At 47.8% G+C, this 25,570-nt stretch overlaps 13 protein-coding genes and 1 non-coding gene across 14 annotated transcripts; 8 read left to right on the top strand and 6 right to left on the bottom strand.

Annotated features, from left to right (window-relative positions):
- Positions 1-424: 424 nt before the first annotated feature.
- On the top strand, positions 425-2,154 carry FPRO_12232 (uncharacterized protein; the record flags this gene model as incomplete). Its single annotated transcript, XM_031221790.1, has 6 exons — positions 425-537; positions 586-1,249; positions 1,298-1,349; positions 1,397-1,785; positions 1,833-1,922; positions 1,972-2,154. 6 exons carry the CDS (start codon positions 425-427, stop codon positions 2,152-2,154), a joined length of 1,491 nt encoding a protein of 496 aa, XP_031087315.1.
- Positions 2,155-2,257: 103 nt separating this feature from the next.
- FPRO_12231 (uncharacterized protein) lies at positions 2,258-3,226 on the bottom strand (the record flags this gene model as incomplete). The annotated part of the gene is made up of 1 exon (XM_031221789.1): positions 2,258-3,226. One exon carries the CDS (start codon positions 3,224-3,226, stop codon positions 2,258-2,260), a length of 969 nt encoding a protein of 322 aa, XP_031087314.1.
- Positions 3,227-3,715: 489 nt separating this feature from the next.
- On the bottom strand, positions 3,716-5,446 carry FPRO_12230 (uncharacterized protein; the record flags this gene model as incomplete). The annotated part of the gene is made up of 1 exon (XM_031221788.1): positions 3,716-5,446. One exon carries the CDS (start codon positions 5,444-5,446, stop codon positions 3,716-3,718), a length of 1,731 nt encoding a protein of 576 aa, XP_031087313.1.
- Positions 5,447-6,188: 742 nt separating this feature from the next.
- FPRO_12229 (uncharacterized protein) lies at positions 6,189-6,922 on the bottom strand (the record flags this gene model as incomplete). Its single annotated transcript, XM_031221787.1, has 2 exons — positions 6,189-6,380; positions 6,449-6,922. The coding sequence occupies 2 exons, from the start codon at positions 6,920-6,922 to the stop codon at positions 6,189-6,191; spliced, it is 666 nt and encodes a 221-aa protein (XP_031087312.1).
- A 355-nt stretch (positions 6,923-7,277) lies between these two features.
- On the bottom strand, positions 7,278-7,781 carry FPRO_12228 (uncharacterized protein; the record flags this gene model as incomplete). The annotated part of the gene is made up of 1 exon (XM_031221786.1): positions 7,278-7,781. One exon carries the CDS (start codon positions 7,779-7,781, stop codon positions 7,278-7,280), a length of 504 nt encoding a protein of 167 aa, XP_031087311.1.
- A 932-nt stretch (positions 7,782-8,713) lies between these two features.
- Positions 8,714-9,112, top strand: FPRO_12227 (uncharacterized protein; the record flags this gene model as incomplete). The annotated part of the gene is made up of 1 exon (XM_031221785.1): positions 8,714-9,112. The coding sequence occupies one exon, from the start codon at positions 8,714-8,716 to the stop codon at positions 9,110-9,112; it is 399 nt and encodes a 132-aa protein (XP_031087310.1).
- Positions 9,113-10,197: 1,085 nt separating this feature from the next.
- Positions 10,198-11,782, bottom strand: FPRO_12226 (uncharacterized protein; the record flags this gene model as incomplete). Its single annotated transcript, XM_031221784.1, has 6 exons — positions 10,198-10,798; positions 10,874-10,876; positions 10,935-11,053; positions 11,315-11,425; positions 11,468-11,564; positions 11,754-11,782. 6 exons carry the CDS (start codon positions 11,780-11,782, stop codon positions 10,198-10,200), a joined length of 960 nt encoding a protein of 319 aa, XP_031087309.1.
- A 578-nt stretch (positions 11,783-12,360) lies between these two features.
- FPRO_12225 (uncharacterized protein) lies at positions 12,361-12,795 on the top strand (the record flags this gene model as incomplete). Its single annotated transcript, XM_031221783.1, has 1 exon — positions 12,361-12,795. The coding sequence occupies one exon, from the start codon at positions 12,361-12,363 to the stop codon at positions 12,793-12,795; it is 435 nt and encodes a 144-aa protein (XP_031087308.1).
- An 812-nt stretch (positions 12,796-13,607) lies between these two features.
- On the top strand, positions 13,608-14,300 carry FPRO_12224 (uncharacterized protein; the record flags this gene model as incomplete). Its single annotated transcript, XM_031221782.1, has 1 exon — positions 13,608-14,300. One exon carries the CDS (start codon positions 13,608-13,610, stop codon positions 14,298-14,300), a length of 693 nt encoding a protein of 230 aa, XP_031087307.1.
- A 391-nt stretch (positions 14,301-14,691) lies between these two features.
- FPRO_12223 (uncharacterized protein) lies at positions 14,692-17,103 on the top strand (the record flags this gene model as incomplete). Its single annotated transcript, XM_031221781.1, has 3 exons — positions 14,692-16,060; positions 16,108-16,975; positions 17,025-17,103. The coding sequence occupies 3 exons, from the start codon at positions 14,692-14,694 to the stop codon at positions 17,101-17,103; spliced, it is 2,316 nt and encodes a 771-aa protein (XP_031087306.1).
- Positions 17,104-17,836: 733 nt separating this feature from the next.
- Positions 17,837-19,813, top strand: FPRO_12222 (uncharacterized protein; the record flags this gene model as incomplete). The annotated part of the gene is made up of 11 exons (XM_031221779.1): positions 17,837-17,873; positions 17,923-17,982; positions 18,032-18,045; positions 18,103-18,139; positions 18,194-18,219; positions 18,267-18,340; positions 18,386-18,482; positions 18,535-18,796; positions 18,843-19,035; positions 19,087-19,633; positions 19,688-19,813. The coding sequence occupies 11 exons, from the start codon at positions 17,837-17,839 to the stop codon at positions 19,811-19,813; spliced, it is 1,473 nt and encodes a 490-aa protein (XP_031087305.1).
- Positions 19,814-20,385: 572 nt separating this feature from the next.
- FPRO_12221 (uncharacterized protein) lies at positions 20,386-21,213 on the bottom strand (the record flags this gene model as incomplete). The annotated part of the gene is made up of 3 exons (XM_031221778.1): positions 20,386-20,786; positions 20,849-21,071; positions 21,211-21,213. The coding sequence occupies 3 exons, from the start codon at positions 21,211-21,213 to the stop codon at positions 20,386-20,388; spliced, it is 627 nt and encodes a 208-aa protein (XP_031087304.1).
- A 1,882-nt stretch (positions 21,214-23,095) lies between these two features.
- On the top strand, positions 23,096-23,211 carry rrna34. Its single transcript, XR_004093496.1, has one exon. It is a non-coding gene; the product is annotated as a ribosomal RNA (ribosomal RNA).
- A 924-nt stretch (positions 23,212-24,135) lies between these two features.
- FPRO_12220 (uncharacterized protein) lies at positions 24,136-25,562 on the top strand (the record flags this gene model as incomplete). Its single annotated transcript, XM_031221777.1, has 3 exons — positions 24,136-24,722; positions 24,754-25,049; positions 25,099-25,562. The coding sequence occupies 3 exons, from the start codon at positions 24,136-24,138 to the stop codon at positions 25,560-25,562; spliced, it is 1,347 nt and encodes a 448-aa protein (XP_031087303.1).
- Positions 25,563-25,570: the final 8 nt, after the last annotated feature.

Below are 25,570 nucleotides of genomic sequence, written 5' to 3'. Positions count from 1 at the left end.
CCATTGCCCAATTAAAGGCTCTTGGTGCTCTTGGTCTCGCGGGGTTATCGTTCTTTGCCAAGATGACCCTCACCTGGTGCAACGTCGATCGGGCTTGGTCACATTTTAGTGCAGTAAACGTTCGACTCTCGTTGGTGCAAGCAAAAGTGCCTGGGAGTCGTCACCGCTAGCGATAAGGCCTCCACTGAATAAGTCCGCTGGCGATCATCATAGTAGCTGCTTGGCTAGATATGACCTTCCAGAAGCGAAACTGTTTCCGTGAACTTGTGTTCGTCATGATTCCCCGCCACGGATTGTCTTTCTTGGCATTGCGAGTGCCTCTGATTGCGTGACTTGTTTATCTGTATAAATAGAGACTCTTCGCCTTTTGTGCTACGCCCCGCTTTCGTTGCCACTACCAGTTCAACTATCGTACATCGTCAACATGAAGTTCAGCACTGGAGTCGCCACATTGTTGGCGCTGGCTCCCAGCCATGGCCTCGCCAAGACACACAAGCTAGAGTCGAAGAAGATCCAAGCTGACATGAAGACCAAAAAGTAATTGTCCCCGGTTTCTTACATCAGAGATACGCTAACATGACAAAGTCTTATGTCAAACCTCGAGGCCTTCAACGACATTGCCTTTGCCAACGGTGGTAACAGAGCCTTCGGTCTTCCCGGATACGACGCTTCAGTGGATTACATCTTTAAGCGCATCTCAAAAGTCAAGACCGCCAAGGTCTGGAAGCAAAACTTTTCCGCGCTCTTTGCCTTTGTAGACTCAATTGAGCTCAAGGTCGACGACACGCCTGTTTACGTCTACGGCCTGACCTACTCCCCCTCAACCTCCGAAGAAGGCATTACCGCCGAGATCGCGCTCGGTCCCGAAGGCGCAGCAGGCTGCGACGCTTCATCATACGATGATCTCGACGTCAAGGGTAAAATCGTGCTCGTCCAGCGCTTCCGCTGTCCTACTGGCGGAACACTTGCTGGAAGAGTGATCCCTGCTGCTGCAGCTGGTGCATCCGCTGTCATCATCTACCATGATCTCACCACGAATGTTACTGCTGGTTCTCTTAGTCAGCCTGATCCTGAGAAGCATGTTCCAGCTGGCTTTATCAATCTTGTGGATGGCGAGAAGATCAAGGAGAGGATCGAGGCTGGTGAGACTGTTACAGCGCATTTTCAGCAGACGCAGACCATCGAGGAGAGGATTACCCAGAATGTCATTGCTGAGACTAAGGGCGGTGATTCCCGTAATGTCATCATGGTTTGTCACTCTCTCCAATGATCAATAGTCATACTCATGCCTATCCAGCTCGGTGCCCATCTTGATAGTGTTCAGGCCGGTCCCGGTATCAATGACGATGGTATGTCTTCCTGCCGCGCTCTATCATGAGTCCACTAACACAGCTAGGTTCCGGTTCATCCCTCATCCTCGAACTCTTCCTCGCCCTCTCAAAGTACAAGACCAAGAACAAGATCCGCTTCGCATGGTGGGGCGCCGAAGAAAACGGCCTCCTCGGCAGCAAGCACTACACCTCCACTCTTCCCGCCAAGGATGTCAACAACCTTCTCGTCTATCTCAATTTCGATATGGTTTCCAAGGGCTTTTTCGGCGTTGCTGATACTGATGGAAGTTCTCATGGATCTAAAGCTCCCAAGGGCTCTGAGGTCACGGAGAAGATCTTCACAGAATACTTTGAGAGCCAGGGAATTGAGGTTACGCCTGCTGTTTTAACCAATGGTAGTGACTATGCGCCTTTCTGGCAGAACTTGAACAAGCCTTTTGGTTTCTTGCATACTGTAGGTTGACTCATTCCATTATGCTTCTACAACTAACCAAGGTTTAGGGCACGGCTGTTGCGCAGGATCCTTGCTACCACCAGGCTTGCGACACCATTGACAACCCTGATTCCAAGACCCTCACCATCAACGCCAAGGTAAGCCTGATACTCATGGAATTGCTATTTGTGACTCTAACGCAAACAGGCTGCTGCACACATCCTGGCTGTCCTCGACGATAGAGGAACAAAGCTCATCCCCAAGACCAAGACTACTGCCTCTTCGTTGCAGGGTCTCCAGGAGCGAAGTGTCGGACCTGACCTGGCTCAAATTGACGAGCTTGAGGCGATGGGCATTCGTCACTTAGGATGCGGTATTCACGAGATTTAGAAATCTATCTGGAGAAGTTGAGCTGATTATAAAATGACGTGATGAGTTATGAGGAGTAGTTTGTTGATAGAGAAAACAATCTGAGCCCATTCGGCCCACAACCTTATTCGCCTGTGAACGTGTCAACAGACCTCCACTTCCACTTTCTAAATCTCTCACACGATACTGGATCGGTGCTCCAATAGTTACATATGTCTTCCGCCGTCAAGATTCTCCAATCCCTTTCAAACTCAGGCGGTCTCGGCGCCGATGTATCAACTCCTTCATCCCACGCTATCACATCCTTCCCCTTGGCCCAATCTTCGCCCGTCACTTTACACCCTTTACTGCGCTTACATCTCTGCCCGCAAGATTCGCACTTGTAGTTCTTCCAATCTTCTGCGTGATCGATTTTCCAAGCGTCGGATTTGCCATGGGGATATGAACATGATGACCTGGTATGACCCATCTTGTTTTTGAGTCTGTTCTCATAGTATCGCTGTGAGAGCTCTTCAGTGTTGTAGCGTTGGGGATGGCCATGGCGAAGAGAGTCGCGATAGAGCACATTTGATGTTATCCAACAGCTCGTACCTCTTTCTAGATATGTTTCGAGAACGTAATCGCTTTGAGTGAGCATCACTCCGTCACACAAATCTTGTGTATCAAATTTGGTCGGCATGAACGAGTCGACTACCGTGACCTTTACGCGCTCTTGTTCAAGCTTTTGAAGAAGTTCCTTGTTTGCTGGGTCCTTCATCTGCGCCTCAGAAAGGTAAACTTCAAAATCGTCGCGAGACATCCTCCAACTATCGGGCTTGGAGTTCTCTAGGAGCCATTCGAGCACAAAAGCGTCAACAGGATTGGAATGGCCGATGATGTAGTGGTGTCGTATACCAGGTGGAGGTGAGGTGCGAAGTCGTGGAGAGCCAGTTCCAGCGGGGTCGTTGTGAACTTTCTGGCCAACCCATGACCATAGAAGCATCTTGAGATTGAACCAACAGCCCTCGTAGTATTCTACTTCTTTGTCTTTGTCAATGATGGTGCGTATGTAAGCGATTCTCGTTGTTGTATGTGGAGTCGGTGTGTCTTCCATCGTTATTGGAACAAGTCGATTTACGTGTTGGATGGGATTGAGGATCAACGCCTGGGCAGTAGCACAGGTAGTAGAAGTGAGAAAATCAGTATTGAGAGCTTTTTGCTTCAGTATTGCTTGGAGATTTGGCGATTTCAATCGCTACCAGGTGTAACATTAAAGATAAAGTCGGCAAGTGACTCACCGCAAATCGAACCATCTCAAATACGAAAAAGACCTGGTATTGGCATTCACATCGTAAGAAACGTAGCTCCAAGTACCAGTTGTACTAATTGAAGTTGGAAGTGACCCTACAGGTACCCGCCTCAAACCCGACGCTAAAATGGGCCAGTCTTTGTCATGCGTCTGTAATACATGTTCCAATTGCTCACGACAGCAAATCACTGTAAGACTAAATTAAATTCGCTATCAAAAATAATACATGTCTTGCGTCTTATTGCTAAAGGTATTGTGACACTCTGCTTTTTCTATAACCTTCAAGCAATCCTTTTACTGAAACTTGACGGCCTCAGCCTTCTCATAAGCATAAGGTACGCTGGGCGTCTTCCATCTCGGCGTCACCTCGTCATCGCTTAATCTAACAACGGGCCTCAGGATGCTCAGTTTATTTCCATCAAAGGCGCTTGTCTCAAAGCTCTGGTACCATCCACCGTCTTCCGCCAACTCCCTACCAAGGACTCTCTTCCATCCATCCCAGACCGTCATCATAAGATCAAGAACATGATGCGATCCTCTCATTTCTGCCCACTGGAAACGCTTAGCACATTCGGCGACTGTTTCGGGTGAGTAGAGACCGACGTCGGATCGAAGAGCGAACGCGTTGACGGCGACGAGAGATGCGTGAACAGCATAGCTTCCGCCCTTGGTGGCGCGATCGCGAAGGGCCAGAAGAGCACCTACTGCGCCGAGAACGCCAGTAGTCATGTCGCTAACAGGTAGAGAAGGCAGGACAGCTTCGTTGTTAGGTAAGTTGAGAGAACGACCAGTGACGTATGCTGATCCTGCCGCCGCATCAGCAATTTGTTGCCAGCCAGGTCTCTCGGCGTAATATCCATCAGGGCCATAACAGTTCTCCGAAACGTGAACAATACCACGACCTCGCTCTCCAGCCATCTTGAGGATGTCGTTCAATCCAAGGCCAAACTTCGGCATCTTGTTCAAACGGAAACCTTGGATGAATACATCTGCCTGGGCTATAAGAGACTTGATGATAGCTGCATACTCGGGTTTCCGCAGATCAATAGCGATGGTACGCTTTCCAGCGTTGAGAGTGAGTTGCATAATGTTGATATCGGGTAAGTGAGGAGGATTGACCCTGATAACATCAGCGCCGAAGCTGGAAAGTATTGTGCCGATTTGCGGACCGGCGATAACACGAGTCATCTCGACGACTTTGATACCGGCTAGCGGGCGCTTATCGGTTGGATCAAGAGGAGGGAATGCAACGGGAGGTGTAGGGATAGCTTGAGGTTGAGCCTTGACATTGATGAGAGGATGAGCAGCGAGTGACTTGCCCATTTCGGTTTCATTCCATTGCTTGGGTGTGAAGCAGATACTGCCGCAGTTGCCGCTGACAAGATTTGTGAACTCAAGCTTCTCAGGTGAGAGTTTGCTTGTGAACTTTGCGACATGCGCGGCTGCTTCTTCATTGGAGGTGATGGCCTCGGATGGGTCGACGCCAATAGACTTGAGGACTGGCTCAGCGTTCATGGAGCCATGAAGGGAGTACCAAACATCAGGATCTGAGGTAGGATAAAGCCCTGTGGTACGATACTTGAGAGGTGTGTCAACCCATCCTCGTTCCCAATCTGGTAACAGCGTCTTCAGTTCTCCAGACTTGGCCAACGCAAGGGCATCCTTGCCACCAACATATGCAGTAGCGATATTGCCAAACCAAAGTCCAGCATGTGTTGTATTGACAGTCACTCTTCGCTCCTTGTTTTCGACACCTCGAAGAGTAAGGATCTCGTCAGCTACTACACCAGCCATGGCATGCAGAGCGGCAGCTACTGAGACAGCCTTTATAGGACCGGAGATGACTGGGAACTCATCGCCAGTGAATCTGACCTTTGAAAGGATGGAATCATCTTGGGTGAAGCCGGGTGTTTGGGAGGCGATGAGACGGAAGATGCGTAGTGTGTCTTGGGGAACGGGGACGAATGTGCGGTCGGAATGAGTACCGGGACCGTATACATCCGGGATTCTGGGTTCTTGTGGCATATTGAAGGCTGCGTGATTAGGAGTAGCAAGTGAAGAGTAGAGGCAGGTCAAGATGCAGATGGGGTAGATAGCTTGGACTATGGTCGGATGCCTGACTTTTATTACTTCAGAATGATGTTAAAGTCGGTGTAACGACGAGTTCTCGGTCACAAATCTTCAGCCTCCAGGGATTCCATTTTTCAACTCCACAGAAATCATGCATCGTCACCATCTCCATAATAGGCCCCCGATGGACAGAACTCCTAATCGGCAGTCTTAAACGCGAGCGCGAGCGGAAATCGGACATAGGAAGAATAAGTGGAATTCCATCTCCACGCAATTGCAACATGAGGCTCAAAAACCCGCCACGACAAAAGGCATTTCCAGGGACGCGCAGCTGATTTGTTGCTCTTCTCCACGATGACGCAGGGACGGAACAGTAGAGTGGAGAAACGCGGACACTTCCGCACAGGAAAAGATGTAGAAATTTTCTGGAAGATGGAGAAGAAGAAATCGAGACAAGTACTCGGAGATTGGATTTTCCGATGGGGATATTGCCCCTTGAAGTGGTGCAACTGCCGATGCATGACGTTGATGAGATCAAATACTGAAGCGCGATGGATATGCAGAATTAAGAGATTCAGAATTATAGGAGCGAGATTGATAGCATCTTTAAATCTGTTAGGATCGAATGACATCGATAATACTTTCTAAAACTAAATCTCACTATCAGAATCTGAACAAAGTATTATTCTCCGATTCGTTATTTCTCGTCCCCTAAAATCCTGTCCCGACTAGTTGCCATGAGTAGCTCGTACGCCGCATCATCCATTTGGACAGTCTCCTTCTCTGGTGCCCAACCATCGTCTGGTCGACTTCTTCCCCAGGTCGGATATGGATTATCCCATGGCCTACACATGCCGGCATTATACTTAAGATACTGCATTCGTGCTGTCTTTCGTTGTAGCAATCCCGCACCATTAGGTATCTCTGAGCCAATACTGGGTCCTTGGTATTGCTGACCTCCACGCCTGCAGGTTTGCAAAAGTTTCTGTGAACATTTTCACTAAACATTGGACTCAGCTCATCGCTGTTGAGATTGACAAAACCTTCGTATTCTATCAATGTTTTGGTACTCGGCCATTGAGACGACCAATCGCCATGGCCCATGATGAACTTCTTGGGGCCTTCCATACGTCCTCTCCAGGTTTCAAGGACATTGTGCCATCTGATGTTATATTCTTTGGTAACAGAAGTAGCATAATTACCCTTCAAGGTAGCTCGCGGATCAAGGTATCCATCACTGGTCAGGGGGCTGTGTTGATGGGCTTTGAATAAGATAGGACATTCATCCAGATAGAGCTCCTCTAGACCACCACTTGCGTTTCTTTCTCCGATAGTTGCAATCCAGTCTGTTTGTCGCTCATCAGTAAAGACATATTGCCCAAGAGCTAGAACCTTGAGTTGAGGTAGCATTACAATCTCATAGAGATTCATTCTGGGGAACCAGCCCCAGTACTCAGTGTATGAAAGAGATAAGGTTCTGAGACAGTCCCCAGACTTGGTGCTAGCCAAGTTGAGGTGAGCTTCTGGAAGAGTTCGTGTCTCTCTTGGGGAAAGCGAATCTGGTGTTGCGATCTACGATACTCTGTAGTAATCAAGAGCTTCAAGCCTTGCAAGTGAGGCAGGCGGAGTAATTGCTGCCAAGCTTTTGAAGAAGCCAGATTGGGATCATCATAATCGGCCAAGTAGGAAATAGTGAATTCTCGGAGATGCTCTGCGCACTTAGCGACGAACTCTGGGCCATCGTCTAGGTACCTAGCCTCGAAATAACGAAGGTTCGCCCTTTCATCTATTTCAACTTGCTTTGCCCGTGTCCACAATCCCACGATGCAGTGAGAAACAATATCAAGGATTCTATACTGAAACTCCCAGTCTTCCTCGATCCATGCCCATTCAACTTTTTTCTGTTATCCCCGCAATATTCACTGAATCTCAAGTGTAGCTTAGTGAGCTTGGAGAAGTAGCGCAGGGAGGGAAGGGCGTTGAAGAAGCCACTGGGGAATTCATAGGACTCGCTGGACGCGTATTCATAGTCTTGGCCGATGTTGGTGTCAATGGTTATTTCCTTAGCGTAGTTCCGCAGACGAGCTGATGCTGCAATAGAGGTGAAACTCGCAGCCGCGGTTCCATAAGCTCGAAGGTAAAACTCCCTGAAAGCGAATGGAGTCGCTGCATCATGCAATCTATGAGTAACCAATCTCGAGCGAAGCAGGTCGGGTTTCGGCAGAGTCGAACATATCAAGGTGACGATCTCGGGCGGAAGAGGAAGGTCACTTTGACATGTGGTCTCCATTGTCGAGTACGAAGGTCTTTGTGTTCAAGAATGTGATGATGCAGATGCAGCGATGTCCGAGCTGAGGGAACTTTGTCTGGCCACACAGAAAATTGATGATTGACCCACTACTCCGTATATTAGGCTCCAGCTCACCGAGAAGTACGACGTCGGTTTACGCCGATTGGGTAGAAGTTGATCTACCTGATACTCCAGAATGCGCTCTAGACACGGTGATTATATATCATAAGAAAATATGTAATGTCTTCGAGAGAAATAAAATCTCGGCTCTTTGCAGTCACGGGATTTATCTGGTAAGTACAGAGTAAAGAAAAAATAATAAGAATGGATCGGCTTTGCAATGAGGTAAGAATCGGCGTCTAAAATGAAGCACATGCTATTTTGACCTTCTCGAAACGACAGAGACATTGATGGTGTATGCAGAGATGAATAGCTGTAGCACTGCAGATACGTAATCAAATGTTACATATACGAGCTTTATAATATGTCTGCGGCTTATGAATCATTACAAACATACTACCAAAGAGGAATGGTCTAGGAAACCCAGATGCCGCTGGCGGCCGAACCATACATGGAACATACGATAGCCTCATTCCTGTGATGATTCAAAGCACCTTTTCGGCAGGAATGGAATCTATGACATCTGCCGTGGCCTTGGGGATGAATCTGTGAGCGACATGCCGAGGATAGTGCTCATAGCATATTTGTCTTCGCATGTGTATTAACAACTCAGCGAGAGGGATTTACGTATAAATAAAATGATATTTCCTGCTAAGAATCCAACGTCTCAACTTCACAACACTCTCAATCATCTCGCAAAAGCTACAAAGCTCATCAAACTCGGCCAAGTCCATTGAAACTCACTAAGAACCAATTTCAAGTCAGAGCTCCTGTCAACATAAACTATCCCCTACTAACAAGTGCAATTCAGAATGCAGTTCACCACTCTTCTCGCTTCCGCTGTCCTTGCTCTTGGTGCCTCTGCCGAGGGCATCAACTGCCACGGCAGCAGCAACTGCGCCAACGTTGGGTTCAAACTGACTGGCCTCCTCCAAACCGCCCAGGGCCTGAACGACAACAAGTGGTATTACAACGGCCAGCATATCGCTTGCTGGCAGGCTCTGGACAAGACCGGATTCTGTGCTTTCCTTCAGAACACCGGTGGCCTTCCTGGCAAGGACATCAAGAAGCTGCTCCAGGAGCTGGTTAACCACGGATGCGCCAAGTGCGGCAGTGTTCCGGCATTCTACCCTAGCGACAACGATATCAAGTCTCACGGAATGCTCACTGTGAACTACGTCTCCAAGACGAACTGCAACGGACTTTGCTAGATGTTGAGCGGGTGAAGGTAGCTGTCATCATCAATTTCTCTCGAAAGTCACCTCGTCGCACACGTTTCCGAGGACACATTCTTTATCAAGTCTATAGATTTGACAGAATATCGTTCGATTCTTTCATAGTTTAGCTTCCTAGACTATCCTATCTTTTGTAGAAAATAACCAAAGACTTTCCGGTATGAGTACAAAAATCTCTGGCTTCTTGAAAGACATGGAATCATTACAATCACATATCTGCTAACGGGCTGCCTCGCTCATGTTGAATTATTTTGGAAGGGCATCTGATACCATTAGTATGATGAGTACAGATGACAACCCTACCCTATCTGTATTTGTTGGGTACACGCGTGCCTAAAGTGAAATCTCCAGAACGTTTCATACTGGCACTTAGTCGATCCTAAAGGGAACTAACTGGATAGGTTGATAGTATGCTAGATACGTTGATCAAATTCCGTACGCGTCCATCGCTGAATAAGCTTCATGGCAAGGCAACAAATACTCATCGAGCTCGTGACTCATTACCAAAATCTTATCAGTCAAAAAACCCAAATTTTACCAGGCAACAACATGATACAGACTCAGTAATAGCTAGATATTAGACATTAGGCGCTATGTCTCTCGTATTTGGGGATACGACTCAATATGTTGCTGTAGCCTCATGGCTAGAGATACCGCTACGGTCTTTTTTCCCCCTTTGTGATGTGAATGATCGAATCCCTTTGCATTCAGGTTGCCCGCTTTGACCCCGGCTTTGATGATGCCTAGCGTACAACTGTCCTTGAGGAGCAGTCTGTCCATTTCCTAATTGCGGATAACCTCAATGCGGACCTTCAGTGGGTGCCAAAATGCTCCGTTGCCCTCAAAGTTAGTATAATATCCTTCCAATTGAGCTGTGAGCCATTGTTCCGCTAAATTTCTTTCCAACTCTATCTCTCATGCGCGGCACGTGAGCTGGTGAAGATATTGGGCACATAATGCAGCGTCTCCCACTCCTGAACGGCGTCGCGAGCATGAACCTCTAACCTTGCTCACCGCTCTCAGTGACCCTTCATCCTGATGTATGTAATAGCTTTATCGGACTATAGCGGACTGCGAAAGGGTTGACGAAGACGTGGAAGAAGGGCGCTGCCATCGTAGTCTGTTCCGTGACAAGATCGATCCAGGGATATTAAACGCGATGATCCGGCCGATTCTATCAAGAAATCGGCAAGTTTTGGTAGTGAAAAGCCTTGACTAACCCGGGGTATAGACCCCTGGCTGGATGTCGCCGATATCGTAGTACATTGAACGAGTTCGGCAATACTCGGAAGCTTTGTGTCATTTCGAAGTGGTAGCTGTTTCTTAATCGGGGCCAGCTCTGAATCCGGGTTCTCTGCGACACGGGACGCCAAAGATAGGGGAAGCGACGAATGATGCAGTTCTTCTAGAACGACAACACTTTGGTTGCGCCTGGGCATCGAACATTGTTTCATCAAGAGTACTGGGGGGAGCAAAGGCGTATAGCAGAGAGCTGGAGGCAGTGTGTCACAATCCTGACAGGCCTCGACCGTACTCTTCTCTTGGTCCCGTTTTTTCGGTGAGACTTTTGGCTTGATTGGCGCGTAACCATCACAGATCACTCCATGAGTGAGACAGCGACGGCACTGAGGGCGACTTTCATCGCATTTTATGTGTCGGATCCTATCGAGGTAGTAAGCAATCTTATCTTGCAGGTTGTCCCGGAACGAACCGAAGCCGATGGGTTCGCGGACTTACTTGCTGCAACGATCAGGTTAGCATAGGTCACTTCACTGCACTTGGCGATTCTGAGACTAACCATGTTCTGCAGCCTGTTCGAACCTTACGAGCAGATGCACGTCTGTACTTTGGCTTGGCACTCTCAGAAGCGTCTGCCTTGGCTGTCATTCTACTTGAGCAGATGTCGCAACAGTACGGCTGGAAGAAGTAGAAAATACGGGCAGGTTATAAGTCAAGCCCAAACCCCATACTACATGACTCAAGTAGCCGAATAGCAGAGTGTTATTCGTAAGCTGGATCAAAAGTGGGCGGGGATCAAGGAAAGTGGGTGTCATCCCGATGAAAGATTACGCGTCAACAACGAAGCAGCCAGCCTTGGCCGCGTCACCTGAGTTTAGAACTCTCCTAGACAGAATCACCTGAATCGCAACGATATATAAATGATGAGCTGCTACATACTAAAGAAAGATTAACATCGGCCGTAGGAAGACTCAAGGCACAAGACCTCTGATCAATGCTGCGCGGATTGTCGACGCCACGCGAGATCCTCATGTCACAACAGCCATTGCACTGGAGACGGTGGTTAGCACTAACAAAGAGTATCTAACGTACGTCCCCGATCTTCTTGAATAGGTACTCCCCAAAAAGACCGATGACAGAACATGCAGCACCCGCTGGAAACCAGTACCAGGCAATCGAGAGGGATTGCCTCAATTCAGGTCAGGCTGAAAATACAGTAGGTATAACGGAAAGCAGAAGGGCTGAATAATTAACGAATATTTTATGAATACTTTATATTAAGCATAAGGAAAAGCTTGACACTTGAAGAGTACTGTTTCCGAATCCTTGGATCTGCGACTCCATAACCAAAGTCAGGTGCAAACTCATGAAGACATACCGAAACTGATACTTGTTATCACAATGCATCAATTAGCATGAATTAAAGCCCTAGCATCACCGATAGAGACTGGCTCACTCTAACCTTGAGTGTCTGTAATGTTAGACAAACTTATTTATGAATGAATCAAGAGAATGCTACTAAGGACCTCATACCCAGTTATACGTTTCACCTGGTGGAAGCCGCGCAAGAGAAACACCACGCACAGCTCGGTATTGTCGACCCTATCTTAGGCGTTGGCTCCGGCATCGCTGGTTCAGTTCGATATTCCGCGTTGGTCAGTTGTGACATGTATTCCAGTCTACAGTCAACCGTTCGCCATGGTCGAGATAAGCAAAGTTCGCGTCCAAGTGATGGTACCGCAGGGATTTGCGGATATCATGATGACCTCAAACACAAAGCAGCTTGATTGTGCATTTAGGCCCCTAAGATGACTTGCTTCCTGTACTCAGAGTATGGAGACCACATGACCAATATTCTCAACAAATTTGTAAGATGGTTGGCTGGGCTGACTATGTTTTTTTCGACTTAAATGGTGATGCTGATGCAAATTTTGTCTCGCCCGACTGTCCAGTAAACCCACTTGCTCCCCGATGAGAACACTGCGATGAAGTTTCACCGCCTCTTAGACACCTCAGAATGGAGAAAGGTCCTCTGTGACCACGATTTTCGAGTGCTCGGAGCTGGAATAGAACGTATGCTTACTCTTGCGCGACAGAGTAAAAAGTTGTACTGGTGGGATGGAGAAGGATTTAAGGTTATGCATTGTAATCTTGATGTTGGTGTTCTGGTGTCAGCTGGCTCAGGAAAAGAGGACAGAAAAGATATGTGCCGTTGGTGCGTTATTATCACAGTAGACGAGTTAGAAGAATGCTTCTACTGGTCACAAAAGCGCCCATCGAAAGGATCCCAAAGACGTGTCCTCCGAGCCAAGATTGATAAACTAACACAAGTCCTGACAGTATTTGACACAGTCCCTGGGCCTAATGACTTGTGTATTCGACAAGAGCACACAGACTCTGGACTGGATGTATTGTGGTGATCCTTCATCTGAATCTTTCCGACTCATGCTTTTTCCAAGGTCATAGCTCCAGGTTTGAGCAGAATGTTCTACCCAGGCGACTACGCGAGACGATTGGGCTTGGATTGGATAAGAACGCCGCAGTGGCGTATGTAAGGGAATTGCCAGGGCGTGTATACGCAGTGGATCTGAAGACGAAGGCGAAGATGAAGACAGCTCTGTTTCCTGAGCTGGGAGATATCACGGGTACAGCATTGACCTAGACGAAGGCAGAACGATAAAAATGGGCTACTAAATAATTATGATATATTTTCTGATCTACGATGTGTTCGATTTGTTGTACGTGCAACGTCATCTTCTCCATCGAATAGTCGAAGGTATATCCTAGATCAGTTGATCTGTTGTTAGAGGTATTTATTGCTGTCCTAACACTAATCTGTTGAGAACCGCCAGCAAGTCGTCAGACGTATCTGTCGTGGACTTTTTCAATGTAGACAATTCGCAGCTAATGCGTAAAGTAAAACAGACAATAACTTTATACCTCAGAAGTGAAATACAGCAAGTTCCAGTATTATGTCATAAATCTCGATAAACGAAAGGCTATATAACTGTCCAGCAATCAATAGCCTCCAATCCTGGAAGTATAATAACGTATACAAAAAGAACGCAACTTTAACACAGAAAAGCTTTCTATCAAATGGTGACAGGAATATTAAATATTAGCGCATATAGATATGAAGAACCCAGTTCAAACTCTTCAATATGGCATCCTGTTTATTAAGTCCTGATATATCGCTCAATCCTTTTTCTTGGCCTGTCACTATTACCTCAATATGAACTTTCAGAAAAAGAGGAAGAGATCGATTGGAAAATCGCCAAATGCCCGAGGTGCTCCATCTCACTTGACAAATACCACCAAAGAGGGTGAGACGGGAGACTCATGTCCCGAGAGCCCAGGAGGATCCAGCACCCCTCCACCTGACGTGAACCCCGAAACATCGATACGAACCGTTCGGGTACCTCTACTTCAGGCCCTACCAGAGGGTGTACCCCCTCCCCCGACAGCGCTGGAGACAGAAGACTACTACGGTCTCTGGCGAAACAAACCCCGACTCCTGGCGCGATCAAACTACCCCGATGATCAGTGGTCGGGCCTATGCAACGACTGGTCGTATGTGGAAGACTCTCATCCATTGAGACGTCTCTGGTCGGATCCTGAGAGAATCCTTCAGAAGGAACTTGCTGGTGCGCTGGAGTATACAAAGTGGAACTGCTTTGAGGTCTGTCGCATTGGAAGTGCACAGCAAGAACGTCAGGTGAAGGTCCTTGTCATAGTCGAGGCTGATTCTACGTCTTGGTCGCATGCCTGGATTGTCGCAAGGATGTGTAGATATATCTTGAGAGGTTACGACATTACGGACGTTGAGGTTGAGGTTCAGGAGTGTGCCGGTTGTTGGGCTATCGTGCGGATACGAGAGTCGGTGGGACCTAAAGTGACTGTACAAGATTGTCCCATTTGTCATTGACCCTGGACAACCGGGGATCTGGTCTTGCGGCTGACGAACCCAATGTCTTGGAAGTCCTCGTCCACATCTTGGTTGCGATGTTCCGCACCCTCTTCACTTGGATTTCAGCCAGGACGATTTTGGGCAAGCATGTCTGGGTTATATTCTACATGATATCCTGTGGTGATATTCAGATTCATTATTGCTGTTAACTATAGAGAAATATCGCCTTGGATGGGTTTAACGTTGACATAGTGAAGCTTATCGTGTCATCTTGTGTGCTATTGGTTCAAGGGTCCTGAAAGGGCTGAACATGACAAGAAAATAGTGGGTCAAGTCAACCTTACATGACGCCTCAGACTCATCGTCTCAACTTGGACATTACATCTCTACTAGCGAATGGCTCGTCAATATGGAACGCAACGACGGAGAAACCAGCGTCAATGCCGGTACTAATGTATTCCAGGGCGAATGTACCGAGTTTAGTGATCTTCTAGACCAGGCCGGCTTTTCTGACCTTGGCTTCGCCTCGCAGAATCCGTTCAGTAATGGAGTCAATCCTCAATTATTGCACCCAGTCTCGGGCTTAGAAGACGTCCCAGGAGTCAACTCATTTTCTTCGTTCGGATCCACCGAAATTATTGGTTCCGTCGTATCGGATGCATGGGCTGAAACAAGTACTATCTCAAACCCACCGCCCAAGACTGGGAAGCGACTCTCTCTTAACTCAGTCCGCATTCTCAACAAATGGCTCTTGAATCATACACATCACCCTTATCCCAGCGTCCGAGATGTCGAGGCAATCGAGAGGCAGACAGGCTTGACTCGACAACAAATCTTGAACTGGTTCGCCAATGCTCGTCGTAGAAAGAAGTTCAACCCGCCAGAAACAACAGATACAAGTCCGGCAGAAGCTAGTCCCCGTGACATACCTCTACGTCGGCCACCTACACCGATCGTCCAACAAAGTCCACTTGAGCGATGGGAGAACTCACCACCTGAAGACGAGCCATCCACCATGGCCGCTATTGTAAGGGCGGTATCGGGCGCGAGTGATACCATCAACCAACCCCACAGCACGCGAACGAGACACGGCAGGGCACCATCATCGACCGGTACCTGGGCGACAACTGATACTTCCGATTCAAGTCGAAGCTCTAAGGCCTCGGGCTACTCACATACATCCAATCGGTCACTCAACAGAGTCATCAAGAAGCGTCGTCGAGGAGGTCTACGCACCAGAAGTGATGACAAGAGAGGTCTCTCTGTTGCTTGCCATCGCTTTCAATGTACCTTTTGCACTGAGACGTTCAAGTTGAAACACACGTGGTCCAGACACGAGAAGACACAGCACCTGTCTCTTGAGCAATGGGAGTGTTCCCCTCTCGGCCCAACAGCTCTCAACGAGAGTTCTGAGACTGTCTGTGTTTATTGCGGTTTTGGGGATCCAGATGAATCTCACCTCGAGGAGCATAATCATGACCTGTGCCATAAACGTGAAAGAGGAGAGCGAATATTCTACAGAAAGGATCATCTACGACAACACCTTCGCCTCGTCCACAGATCGGAATTCATGAAGTGGCCAATGGAGGAATGGAAGTCTAAACATGAGGATGTCATATCACGTTGCGGTTTCTGTGATATTACTATGACGACATGGTCGGAGCGGGTGAATCATCTAGCGGAGCACTTCAAGGAGGGGAAGACCATGGCAGATTGGAGAGGGAACTGGGGATTTGATGCTGCAACGCTAGATATGGTGGAGAATCACATGCCCCCATGTAAGTAAATAACTCCAAGCCCAGACATCTTACTCATGATTGTGCAGACCTCATTGATTACGAGCGCAACTCGCCTCTTCCGTTTTCTACGCAACAGGGTGCACCGTATAGTTCAACAAGCGCCTTTGAACTACTACAATTGGAGCTCGACTACTTCTACTCTAACTATACCGACATCAATCACTGCATTCCGTCTCATGAGACTCTTCATCTTGAAGCCTGCTGCATCATTTTCGGAGCGGAAATGAACTACCAACACCCTTCAACGGCAACATCCTGGCTTCGCGATCTCATAATGAGCACACAAGATATCGTCAACAAAGCAAGAATGACGCCTATGAAGAGTGCAGCTAGGTCGAGGTTCTCAGAGTTGAAGATTCATAGCAAGAAAGATATCTTTGAGGACTGCAAGCTTGAGACGGCGCTGAGGCAGTATATTGATATGCTGCAGTTGTTGAACCTGGAGATTGGAGATGGTGAGTTGCAGAAGGAGGCTTGTTCAATCATCAACCATATGCCTGATGCTTCGCCTATGTTCAGTCAGCTGTTGATTGGTTTGGTTTATCGGTCAACAAGGTGGCTGGCTTCGTTCCGAGAGAGAGTAGGACTGCCGCCATCTGGTGTTGTTTCATCAAACACACAAGAAGGCCTTATTCCTCCTCTGCTTTCAGCCAGTCCTTTTCCCGCTATATCCAGTGGCGACCATGAGCATTGGATACCACCAAACATTCCCAGCTCCCCACCTATATCTCTGGGACAGAAGATCGTGTCGCTGAATGACGGCAACATGTACAGAGGTCTGACCAGGGACTTGACCCGCTACGTTGCGAGAACCATTTCGCCTCTGAATCCAACAAGTCACATCCCAACTGACGAAGAACTTCAATACCAAGCACGTTGGATTATGTACGACAGGTAAGAACCACAGTCTTGTCACGCAAGCCTCCACTGACCTGATTTCCAGTCACGACGTATGGAATCAGACTCCAGCGGATAATCTGGACTGGCTGACTGAGTTCAAGAGAGACTCTGGCTTCTTCTAGTTCTTGCCAAGATCGATAGTTTCATCTTAAACAGAACCATTGTGGACATGAGAGCTGATGCTTACTTTAAATCGCTCACGCCTTTCCATGCTTGCCTAGTGTCGAACCGAGAGACTGGATATGCCAAGCCGTATTCCCCGATAAATAAACCTCGTTTGGCCTCGTTTGGCAGGGTAGACTAAGTCAGCGGCCGACCCTTGCAAGAGGTCCCACTGAGTCATGTAAAATTACTGGTCCACATGAAGAAAATTCCACTTGCAAATAAGCATAACCCCGAGGCAAAAAGCCTGCTGATGGTTCAGGGACAAGAGACCCCAAAACTCGACAAGCAAACGTCCACAGTGACCGGTACGACTAATGAAAAAGAACCTCATTAATGTGCTCACATTTGCTCTCTCCATTGAAACTCAAATCTCCCAGAATGCTACAGTCTCTTGGCAAAAACAAGTCTAGATCACCACCATCAGCTCAGGGTCCACTCTACACTAAACCATTCCTGATCCTACGCCGCCGAAATACGACGTTAGCTTCGGCAGTTCAACCAAACTTTATTGGCGATGTCACCCTTTCAGGCTAGGAAGAGAAATTTTGCTTGTTTATCTTATAAATCTGATAATCAGAGTGGAGAACGTGAGGAGGAGTAACTGATTGATAAGTGTGATCATTTCTCTCTTGTTGGTTTGGCTTTGGCTCAGGATCATAAACGTCTTGGTAAATTTATTTGCTTATCACAATGGCTGAAAAGGTTGGATTTGGCGAAAGCCTTCGCAGTGGGTAGTTACTGGCATCTTGATTTGGTTATGTACTGATGGCGCCCAGCGTTCTTCTTGGGGGCGGCTGCCAAGTCGAAGGAGGAGAGACGCCTTGTCAGGAAACTAGGTTGGTTCATTCATAGCCGCTCGTATTTGCCGACGCTGACATTTCGCAGATTTCTTCATCATGGTATGCAGCCAAGGCGTTCAATCAGGTCCATTGGCAAAGCAATACTGACATTGTTAGACCTACTGCTGCCTTAGCTACTTCTTCAACTTCCTTGGTAGGACGAATCTTCATGAAGCATCAGACCATCCAGCTGATCAATGATACACAGACCGTGCGGCATTCGCAAACGCCTATGTAAGCTTAAGTGACCATTTCCATTGACATCAATACTGACAATCTAGGTTGCTGGCCTTCGTGAATCTCTCAACATGACTGGTCATGATTACAATACTGTCCTCTCCGTCACCACCGCAGGGTACGTTCCTTGACCGTGTTCAAGATGGCTACTCACCACGATTAGAATGGCTATTGGCCAGCTTCCTCATGGCATCATCATCCAGAAGATCGCACCCAGAGTCTGGTTCCCATCTATGGTCGTCATCTGGGCTGGTCTCACAGTAGGCTTATTGCACATCAGTGTTATAAAAATGGCCGACTGACATATTACAGATGGCTAGTGCCGCTGCCAAGACAGTTACTCAACTTTGCGTAATCAGGTTCTTCCTCGGTCTTGCTGAAGCCAGTACTTATGCAGGAACTATTTACATCATCGGAGCATGGTATAAGCCTGAAGAGATCTCCAAGCGAACTGCCCTCTTCACTGCCTCGGGCCAAGTCGGTACCATGTTTGCTGGTGTCATGATGACGGCCATTCACAAGGGCATGAGAGGCATGTCCGGCCTCCAAGGATGGCAGTGGGTGTTCTTGATCGGTAAGTCGAGTCATCCGCAGTGACAACCCGGAGCTGACAGCTGTAGACGGCATCATCACCCTTCCCATTGCCCTGTTTGGATTCCTTTACTTCCCCGATATTCCAGAAATCACAAAGGCGAAATACTTATCCCAAGATGAGAGAAAGTTGGCAGTCTCCCGACTCCCCCCAATCAAGAGCGATGGCCACAATATTATGCCCATGTCTCTGATCAAGCGAGTCTTCCTTACTCCCATGTTGTATGTTTCTCCGTGAAGCCTTTGGCAATTTGCTTCTGACTACCCCAACAGCTGGATCCTCTTCTTTTGGTCACCTGTCTGCGCCAGTGTCGAGGGGTTTCCCTTTCAAAACACCTTCCTACTCTGGCTCAAGTACTACAACGACAAGTTCTCGCAAACCCAGATCAACACTTACCCTCTTGGCGTGCAGGCTGTTGGTATCGCTGCGAATATGCTTGCAGCATGGCACATGGACGCAACCCGCCAGCGTGTTCCAATGGCCATCCTCGCCGTCCTTCTTCAGGTTGTTGTAGGAGCTATGCTTCTCGTGAGGGATCTGTCTGACGCTGGGGTCATGTTTGCCTTTTATCTTGCTGGATCAGCATACATGGTCAACCCCCTCATCTTTGGCTGGGCAAACATCATCCTGCAGCGAACAGGCGATGATGCTGTGCGCAGTGTGACGCTGTACTCCATGAATATCGGCTCCATGGTTCTTTGGACATTCTGGGGCATCATCTTCTACAGTGCCGCTGATGCACCTTATTGGAAGAAGGGCGCTATCTCGCTTCTTGCCTGCTGTGGTGTCATGTTCTGTTATATCTGGCTGGTCAATTATGTAAGTGCTATATTTCTGAGTGCCATCTCACAGCCGCTTACCAAGTATTTCTAGCTCGACAAACTCACCATGAAGAAGTATGGTGACCGAACTGTTGAAGATCTCGAGGGGCCGATCGAAGTGAGCGAATCTGATAAGGGTGATGCTACCAAGGTGTCAGAAAAGAACGTGACTTCATGAAGTGACTATCATCCGAGGGACACGCGAAGAGACCATAGTGTAGGGACGGTGTAAAATAATGTAGGATTGCGGCTTATGTCGGATACGAGTTATGCCGATTCATGTGGGTTAGTCATAAACTTTCAGAGCTGTCACATAGCTCAGAGGAATGAAACAAGATAAGTGCCAGATACGTCTAGGTAAATTTGAATCATTGGTATGATCATGATCCCTCTCACAGAGCTATGCTATAGTCTCGATCGAGCCTTGGCTAAGAGGTCCTTATCTCCATATCCTGGTTATACCTAGGCTCTCAGCCACTAGCCACCTGTTTTTCTTAATCATTCACGGACTCCTGATCAGTACTGAAGGGGCATTGCTAATGATGCGTTACTCGCTCGGTACTGATGAGAACTAGGTTATGATGTTTTTAGGCGTAGTGTATGACGCTCCCTTGACATAGGCACTGACAGCCGTAACTGACTTAAAATACATAGAAGCAATCATTGATCATCCGTCATCGTACCACATTGACTACGGTTAATGCTGATGAAAGTAACAAAAGTTTTTCAGCTACTAATACATGTATAATCTCAAAGCTCGTAGTAATAGCCTGGTCGCTGCCCCAAGTATTGCCCATACGAGCCCTTGAGAGAAGCATCCAGAGTGTAGGGATCGATAGCATGGTTCTTAGAAATATGAGCATTAAGGTCGTTTAAATCATACTTATTGAAACTTCCAGGCTTGTCGTTGACGCATGCCCGGCACATGTACTCATTTGGTGCACCCTCAACGTGCGACCAAAGGACGCCGTTTTGCTTCAACAAGAAGTAGTGCACGATGAGGTCGTCCACCGCCTGATCGGAATCATGCCAGCCGCAGCCACAAACAAACCTTCCAGTACCTGTCTTATGAGGGAACTTGTCACAGAACGTGGGATGCCCCGGCTTTCCGAGGCCTGACTGGATATTCGTACCCCAGAACATCACTCCTCCTGATTGTTTATGGTGTTAAACAACTTAAAGGGAGAATGGTCAGGGACGGCTGTCGACTTACCAAAGGTCTGGATGCGATTATCCGTTGAGGGATCAAGCCTCTGGATGATACGCTGGGTTTGTTCGTCATTCATGCTCTTGATGGCAAGTAAGACGCGAGGGATCTGATTGCTATCGAGGCCTTGAACAGTGCGGTTCAATTGAGTATTGTCGAGCCGCTGCAGAGCGCCCGGAAGTTCAGTGTCGTCAATGTCCTCGACGGACAGGTGATCACTCACGTTATCCTGACTCTTATGTAGTTGCACAATGGTTCTGTTGTGGATATTGAGTTTCTGAACAGAAAGAACCGACAGATAGTCAGAACAGTCTTTATAGCCGGTGATTGGGCTTCGATAGCATTATTCACATGCTGACTTCACTGACCATTCTCTCCCAACCCATCCTCATTCAGCCTCAATTGCGTCACCTTACGTCAGACTAGAGTGTCAGGGAACCTCATTTCAACCCTTTTACCAATCGCTGCGACAGTCTCACCTTGTAATATGCTGCAAAGGCAGAGATATTAGGCCGCAAATCCGAAATACAAAGATAATCAGCGAATAACATACTTCCAATGACGTTTCAATAAGAACAAGTGTGGTATGGTGTTGCCTTGATTCGGCGTACCGTTCAGCCGCAGAGGAAGAGGGTGGTGTAACTCAGAGCCTGACGGGAAGGGATGGTTGCAATGTAATAAATCACAATCCTTCACTTTTTAGCCTAAATTGATGGCTATTCATTCGAGACACCGTAGTGACTTTTCGCAATTGCACACATGGTTCGATTCAGAATTTGGGACAAATAATATTGGACTTATAACTCTGGTCGTGGTGTTGATGCCATCTGCCAACTGATTTGTATATTCAACGGACGTGGACTACAACTTCCTTTCAGTGAGGCTCAAAGGACTCGACATCTAGTTTTAACCCCGACCTATTGATCAAAACTACTCATTACACAGTTTCCACGAAAAATGTCCAAGTCATGTAAGTCTCCTGTAGAGTGACCTATTGGGGACTCTGTATCGAGTGAGCGGCACATAATACCACGAAGGGTACCATACAACTGGTGCCCACCAATACCCATAGCTGAGGTAATAATCTCCACAGTATGGAACATTGTTAGTTGAGCTATCATAGTAATACCAGTTCCAGTCGTATGTGTAGTATCCTGTCCCCGGATAGGCCTGATATTGGTTCTGATAAGGGCTCTGGTAGTAGTATTCGTTCATTTCTTGGGGGTCGCGCGGCCAAGGCTGAACTTCAACGGTTGATTGCACGTCTCGGGGCCAAGGTTGAACTTCTACAAATGTGTGGTTGTTAGAGAATATCATTACCGAACAAAGTTAGATTTAGAAAAGAACAGGATAACACTACCGCTCTGATTAAGGCGTCGATTCCCACGTAAGCACCGAATGATGCGGTGAACTTGATCAGTATCAATTGCTCTTAAACTGGCGGCGAGTTGGGTGTCGTCTAGACCTTGGACGACCTCTTGAAGACTGTGGCTAGGATGGTTCGGTACAGCCAGCTGTTCGACCATGTTCTCGGCTTCTTGCTGGCTGTTATGCGAGATGGCCTAGACGCAACGTGTAAGTTTGCTGGGGAGGATGGGTTGGGAAAGGGTACCAGCATCAGATATGGTAGTGTGATATTGCGTCCACATTCGCTATCTCGGCTGTATGTAAACCCATCTCTATGTCCATAGAAGCATTCTTTGGTACTAGAAAGAGGGCGTAGAAAGCCATCCGCCTTAAACGTTCTTTGCCTAATGACAGATTGGGCATAGACGAAGAGCCTCGTTTCAACCTCTCCACCAACCAGTACAGACTGAGCACAAAGGTCTACGTGGCAGTAGATGCATATGACGTGCCGGGCATTGGAGATAGCATGAAAAGCCAATTGATTACCACTTCAGGTTACACCATAGATGTACACTGGCCTGGTGTAAGTTTTGTGTATCGTGGTGCTAACGAAAACGGGAGTTGGACAACGAACAGCGCGACAAGTGAAGGTGGTCGCTCAGGGATGACCAGTTGCGGCAGTGCATCAAACTAAGAGTGCCTAATACTGCAAATACTCAAATGATTATTGACATGTCTATAATTGGACTATGATCTTTGGTGTTGTCTCCAGGCGACTTCAATCCTTAAGGGAGAAAACGTCAACTTAACCTGAAGCCGACTTTTAGTGGGCACTGGCCTGTTCACGTTTATCTTCAATTGATCAGTCATTGGGTATAAGTCTGAATGACAGTGAAACAGGCACATACGACCATACCTGCAGGAAAATACGGGATCCCGTCCGCTCTCCCATAGTCAAGCCTGTAAGGGGCGGATCAGTAGTTGGGTCGGTGACGACCAGCGAATCCCCGCTGTTGTATGTTTTTTGGTGTTTTTGAAGCATAACTGATTGATTGATCATCCCGACCAAAAGCTCTCTGCTTTATTTTTGAAGATAATGGCAACCCCTCCTCCGGTGGGTTGTTAATTGTGATACTTCAGTACTTGTCCCAGCTGCGCGCCATTCTGTTTCCCGACTCCCTAAATTCCGGCATAGAATTAGTAAATCTCATAATATACCACAGAAGGTGAATGTCGGGAAGGGTTACGGTATAGAGGGAAAAGCTACAGTTAGTGCTCGGCTTCTAAAGCACCATTTTTTGCAAGCCGAATGGTGAGCCAATCGCTGAAACTAGGCAAGGTAATAATATTAATGCGTGCTTCTTGCATGTCAAAATTCTGCCAGCCGTTCACCACTCCCACAGTTTCTCACGAAAAAGAATGCTCGATTGTCAGTTGGTCAAAAAGTGCGATGTGCGGGGAGATTGACTTTCTTTCTGTGTTGAGGGGCATCCTTGCCTTGGGCCTGCAATCATCCTTGAAGTCTCAGCTATCTGACAAAATCATCGACTGGCTCACAGGACTACAGCTATTATGTCTGCTGTTGATTCCGAAGTTCCGGTTTCCGGACGTCCGTCATTATTTAATAGACACCTTTGGCGATAGATTTTGAAGCGATAACATAGGTGGCTATCATACGTGTTTGACTAGAGTATTCTCATATCAAGATGAAACAACATGGTGCTGCGTTCATACACGGCCGAGTGTACACGGTAAATGACAAATGCCCATGGGCCGAAGCCTTCATTGTTTCCCCATCCGGGCATTTTGAGGCAGTTGGAACCGACCAAGAGATCCAAGCCCTGGCCGAGGAACAAGACCTTCCCATCCACGACCTTGACAACACCTTCGTCATGCCTGGAATCCACGACGCACATACTCATCTTCTAGTAGCCTAGATGCAGAAAATGAGCGAAATCAGTATTGGATCTGATAGTACCGCCGCAACTATTGCAGAGAACATCAAGAAAGGACAGGCCAGTTGTGCCTGTGTCCAAGCGCATTTTAGAGGTGATTGGCTTATTGCAAACTTCTATGCAGGTCAGAACTTTCCAGATGGAAAGATGGATCGGAAGTATCTGGACGATACCTTTCCTGAGCAGCCGGTGCTTGTTCGAGATGTCTCTTGTCACAACGTCGCTCTCAACACCGCAGCTCTCATGCGCGTCGGGTATGGGGCTGACGTTGAGGGCCCCCCTGGAGGCCAGTACATGCGAAGGCCGGATGGTCAGTTGACTGGTGAGCTGGTCGAAGCAGCATCAGCTGAGGTCTTTGCCAGCCTACCTCAGCCGCCTGTGTCGGTTGTCAAAGAAGCTCTCATCTATGGGATCAAGATGTCTGAGTCTCATAAGTTCGGTATCACTTCGCTGCAAGAGGCGTCCGGTAATACCCTCTATCTTTATGCTCTTCGAGAGCTAGATGCCGAAGGGCGACTTGACATGCAAATCTTCCCTCACATTGGCCATGCGCCCGAGAGTTTTGCTCAGGAGAAATCGTCTCATCGATACTGCTGAAAGCTTCTGTAGCCAGCACGTTGATGCACGGTTTGTCAAGTTTTGGATAGATGGGGTGCCCATACCGCCTCACTTCACGCAATGCGATATTGGACCGGATGGACATCTCAACGAGGAGAGTCAACTGCTTACGTTCGAAGAGTTGTTGGAAGCTTTGACTAAGCATGATGCGAAAGGTTTGACCTGCAAGATCCATTGTGCCGGTGACGGCTCTGCAAGACGAGTGCTCGATGTTCTCGAGCGAGTTCGGCAGTCGAATCCTTCCGGTCCATTGCACGAACTGGCACATTGCAACACCATTCATCAAGGTGAGACTCCATCCTGATTTTCTGAGTGAATACTGAACTGCCTCTCAAGATGACATCAAACGCATGGCGGAATTACGAATCACGGCTGAGATGTCACCCGCAATATTTCATGACACAAGTCTCACATCCAAATATCCCCATATCTTCAAATGGCCGTTCAAGGAGCTCCAGGATACTGGTGTCCATGTCACCGTCGGTTCCGACTGGTTCTTGACCGACACGCCAGGCCTGTTCCCAGCCCCAACGGCTATCGTGGAGCGCTTTGGTATGCAGGAGGGCAAGACGGCGAAAGAAGTTGGAGGTACAAAGATCTCCCGTATCATAACGCTAGCGGGTGCTGAGGCAGTAGGAAAGGCTTCGGAGATGGGAAGTATTGAGACAGGAAAGAGGGCAAATTTCATTGCTGTTGATCGAGACTTGAGTCGTGGTGAATTTAGTGGAGCGAAGGTCCTGAAGGCGTGGTTTGAGGGAAAGATGGCCTGGGAAGACATGGACAATGTGGTGTCTATGTAGCAGGATCA

The sequence above is a fragment of the Fusarium proliferatum genome (genome assembly GCF_900067095.1).
Source record: "Fusarium proliferatum ET1 genome assembly, contig: FPRO_scaffold010, whole genome shotgun sequence".
Taxonomy (NCBI): domain Eukaryota; kingdom Fungi; phylum Ascomycota; class Sordariomycetes; order Hypocreales; family Nectriaceae; genus Fusarium; species Fusarium proliferatum.
This window is presented reverse-complemented; position numbering and strand designations above follow the sequence as displayed.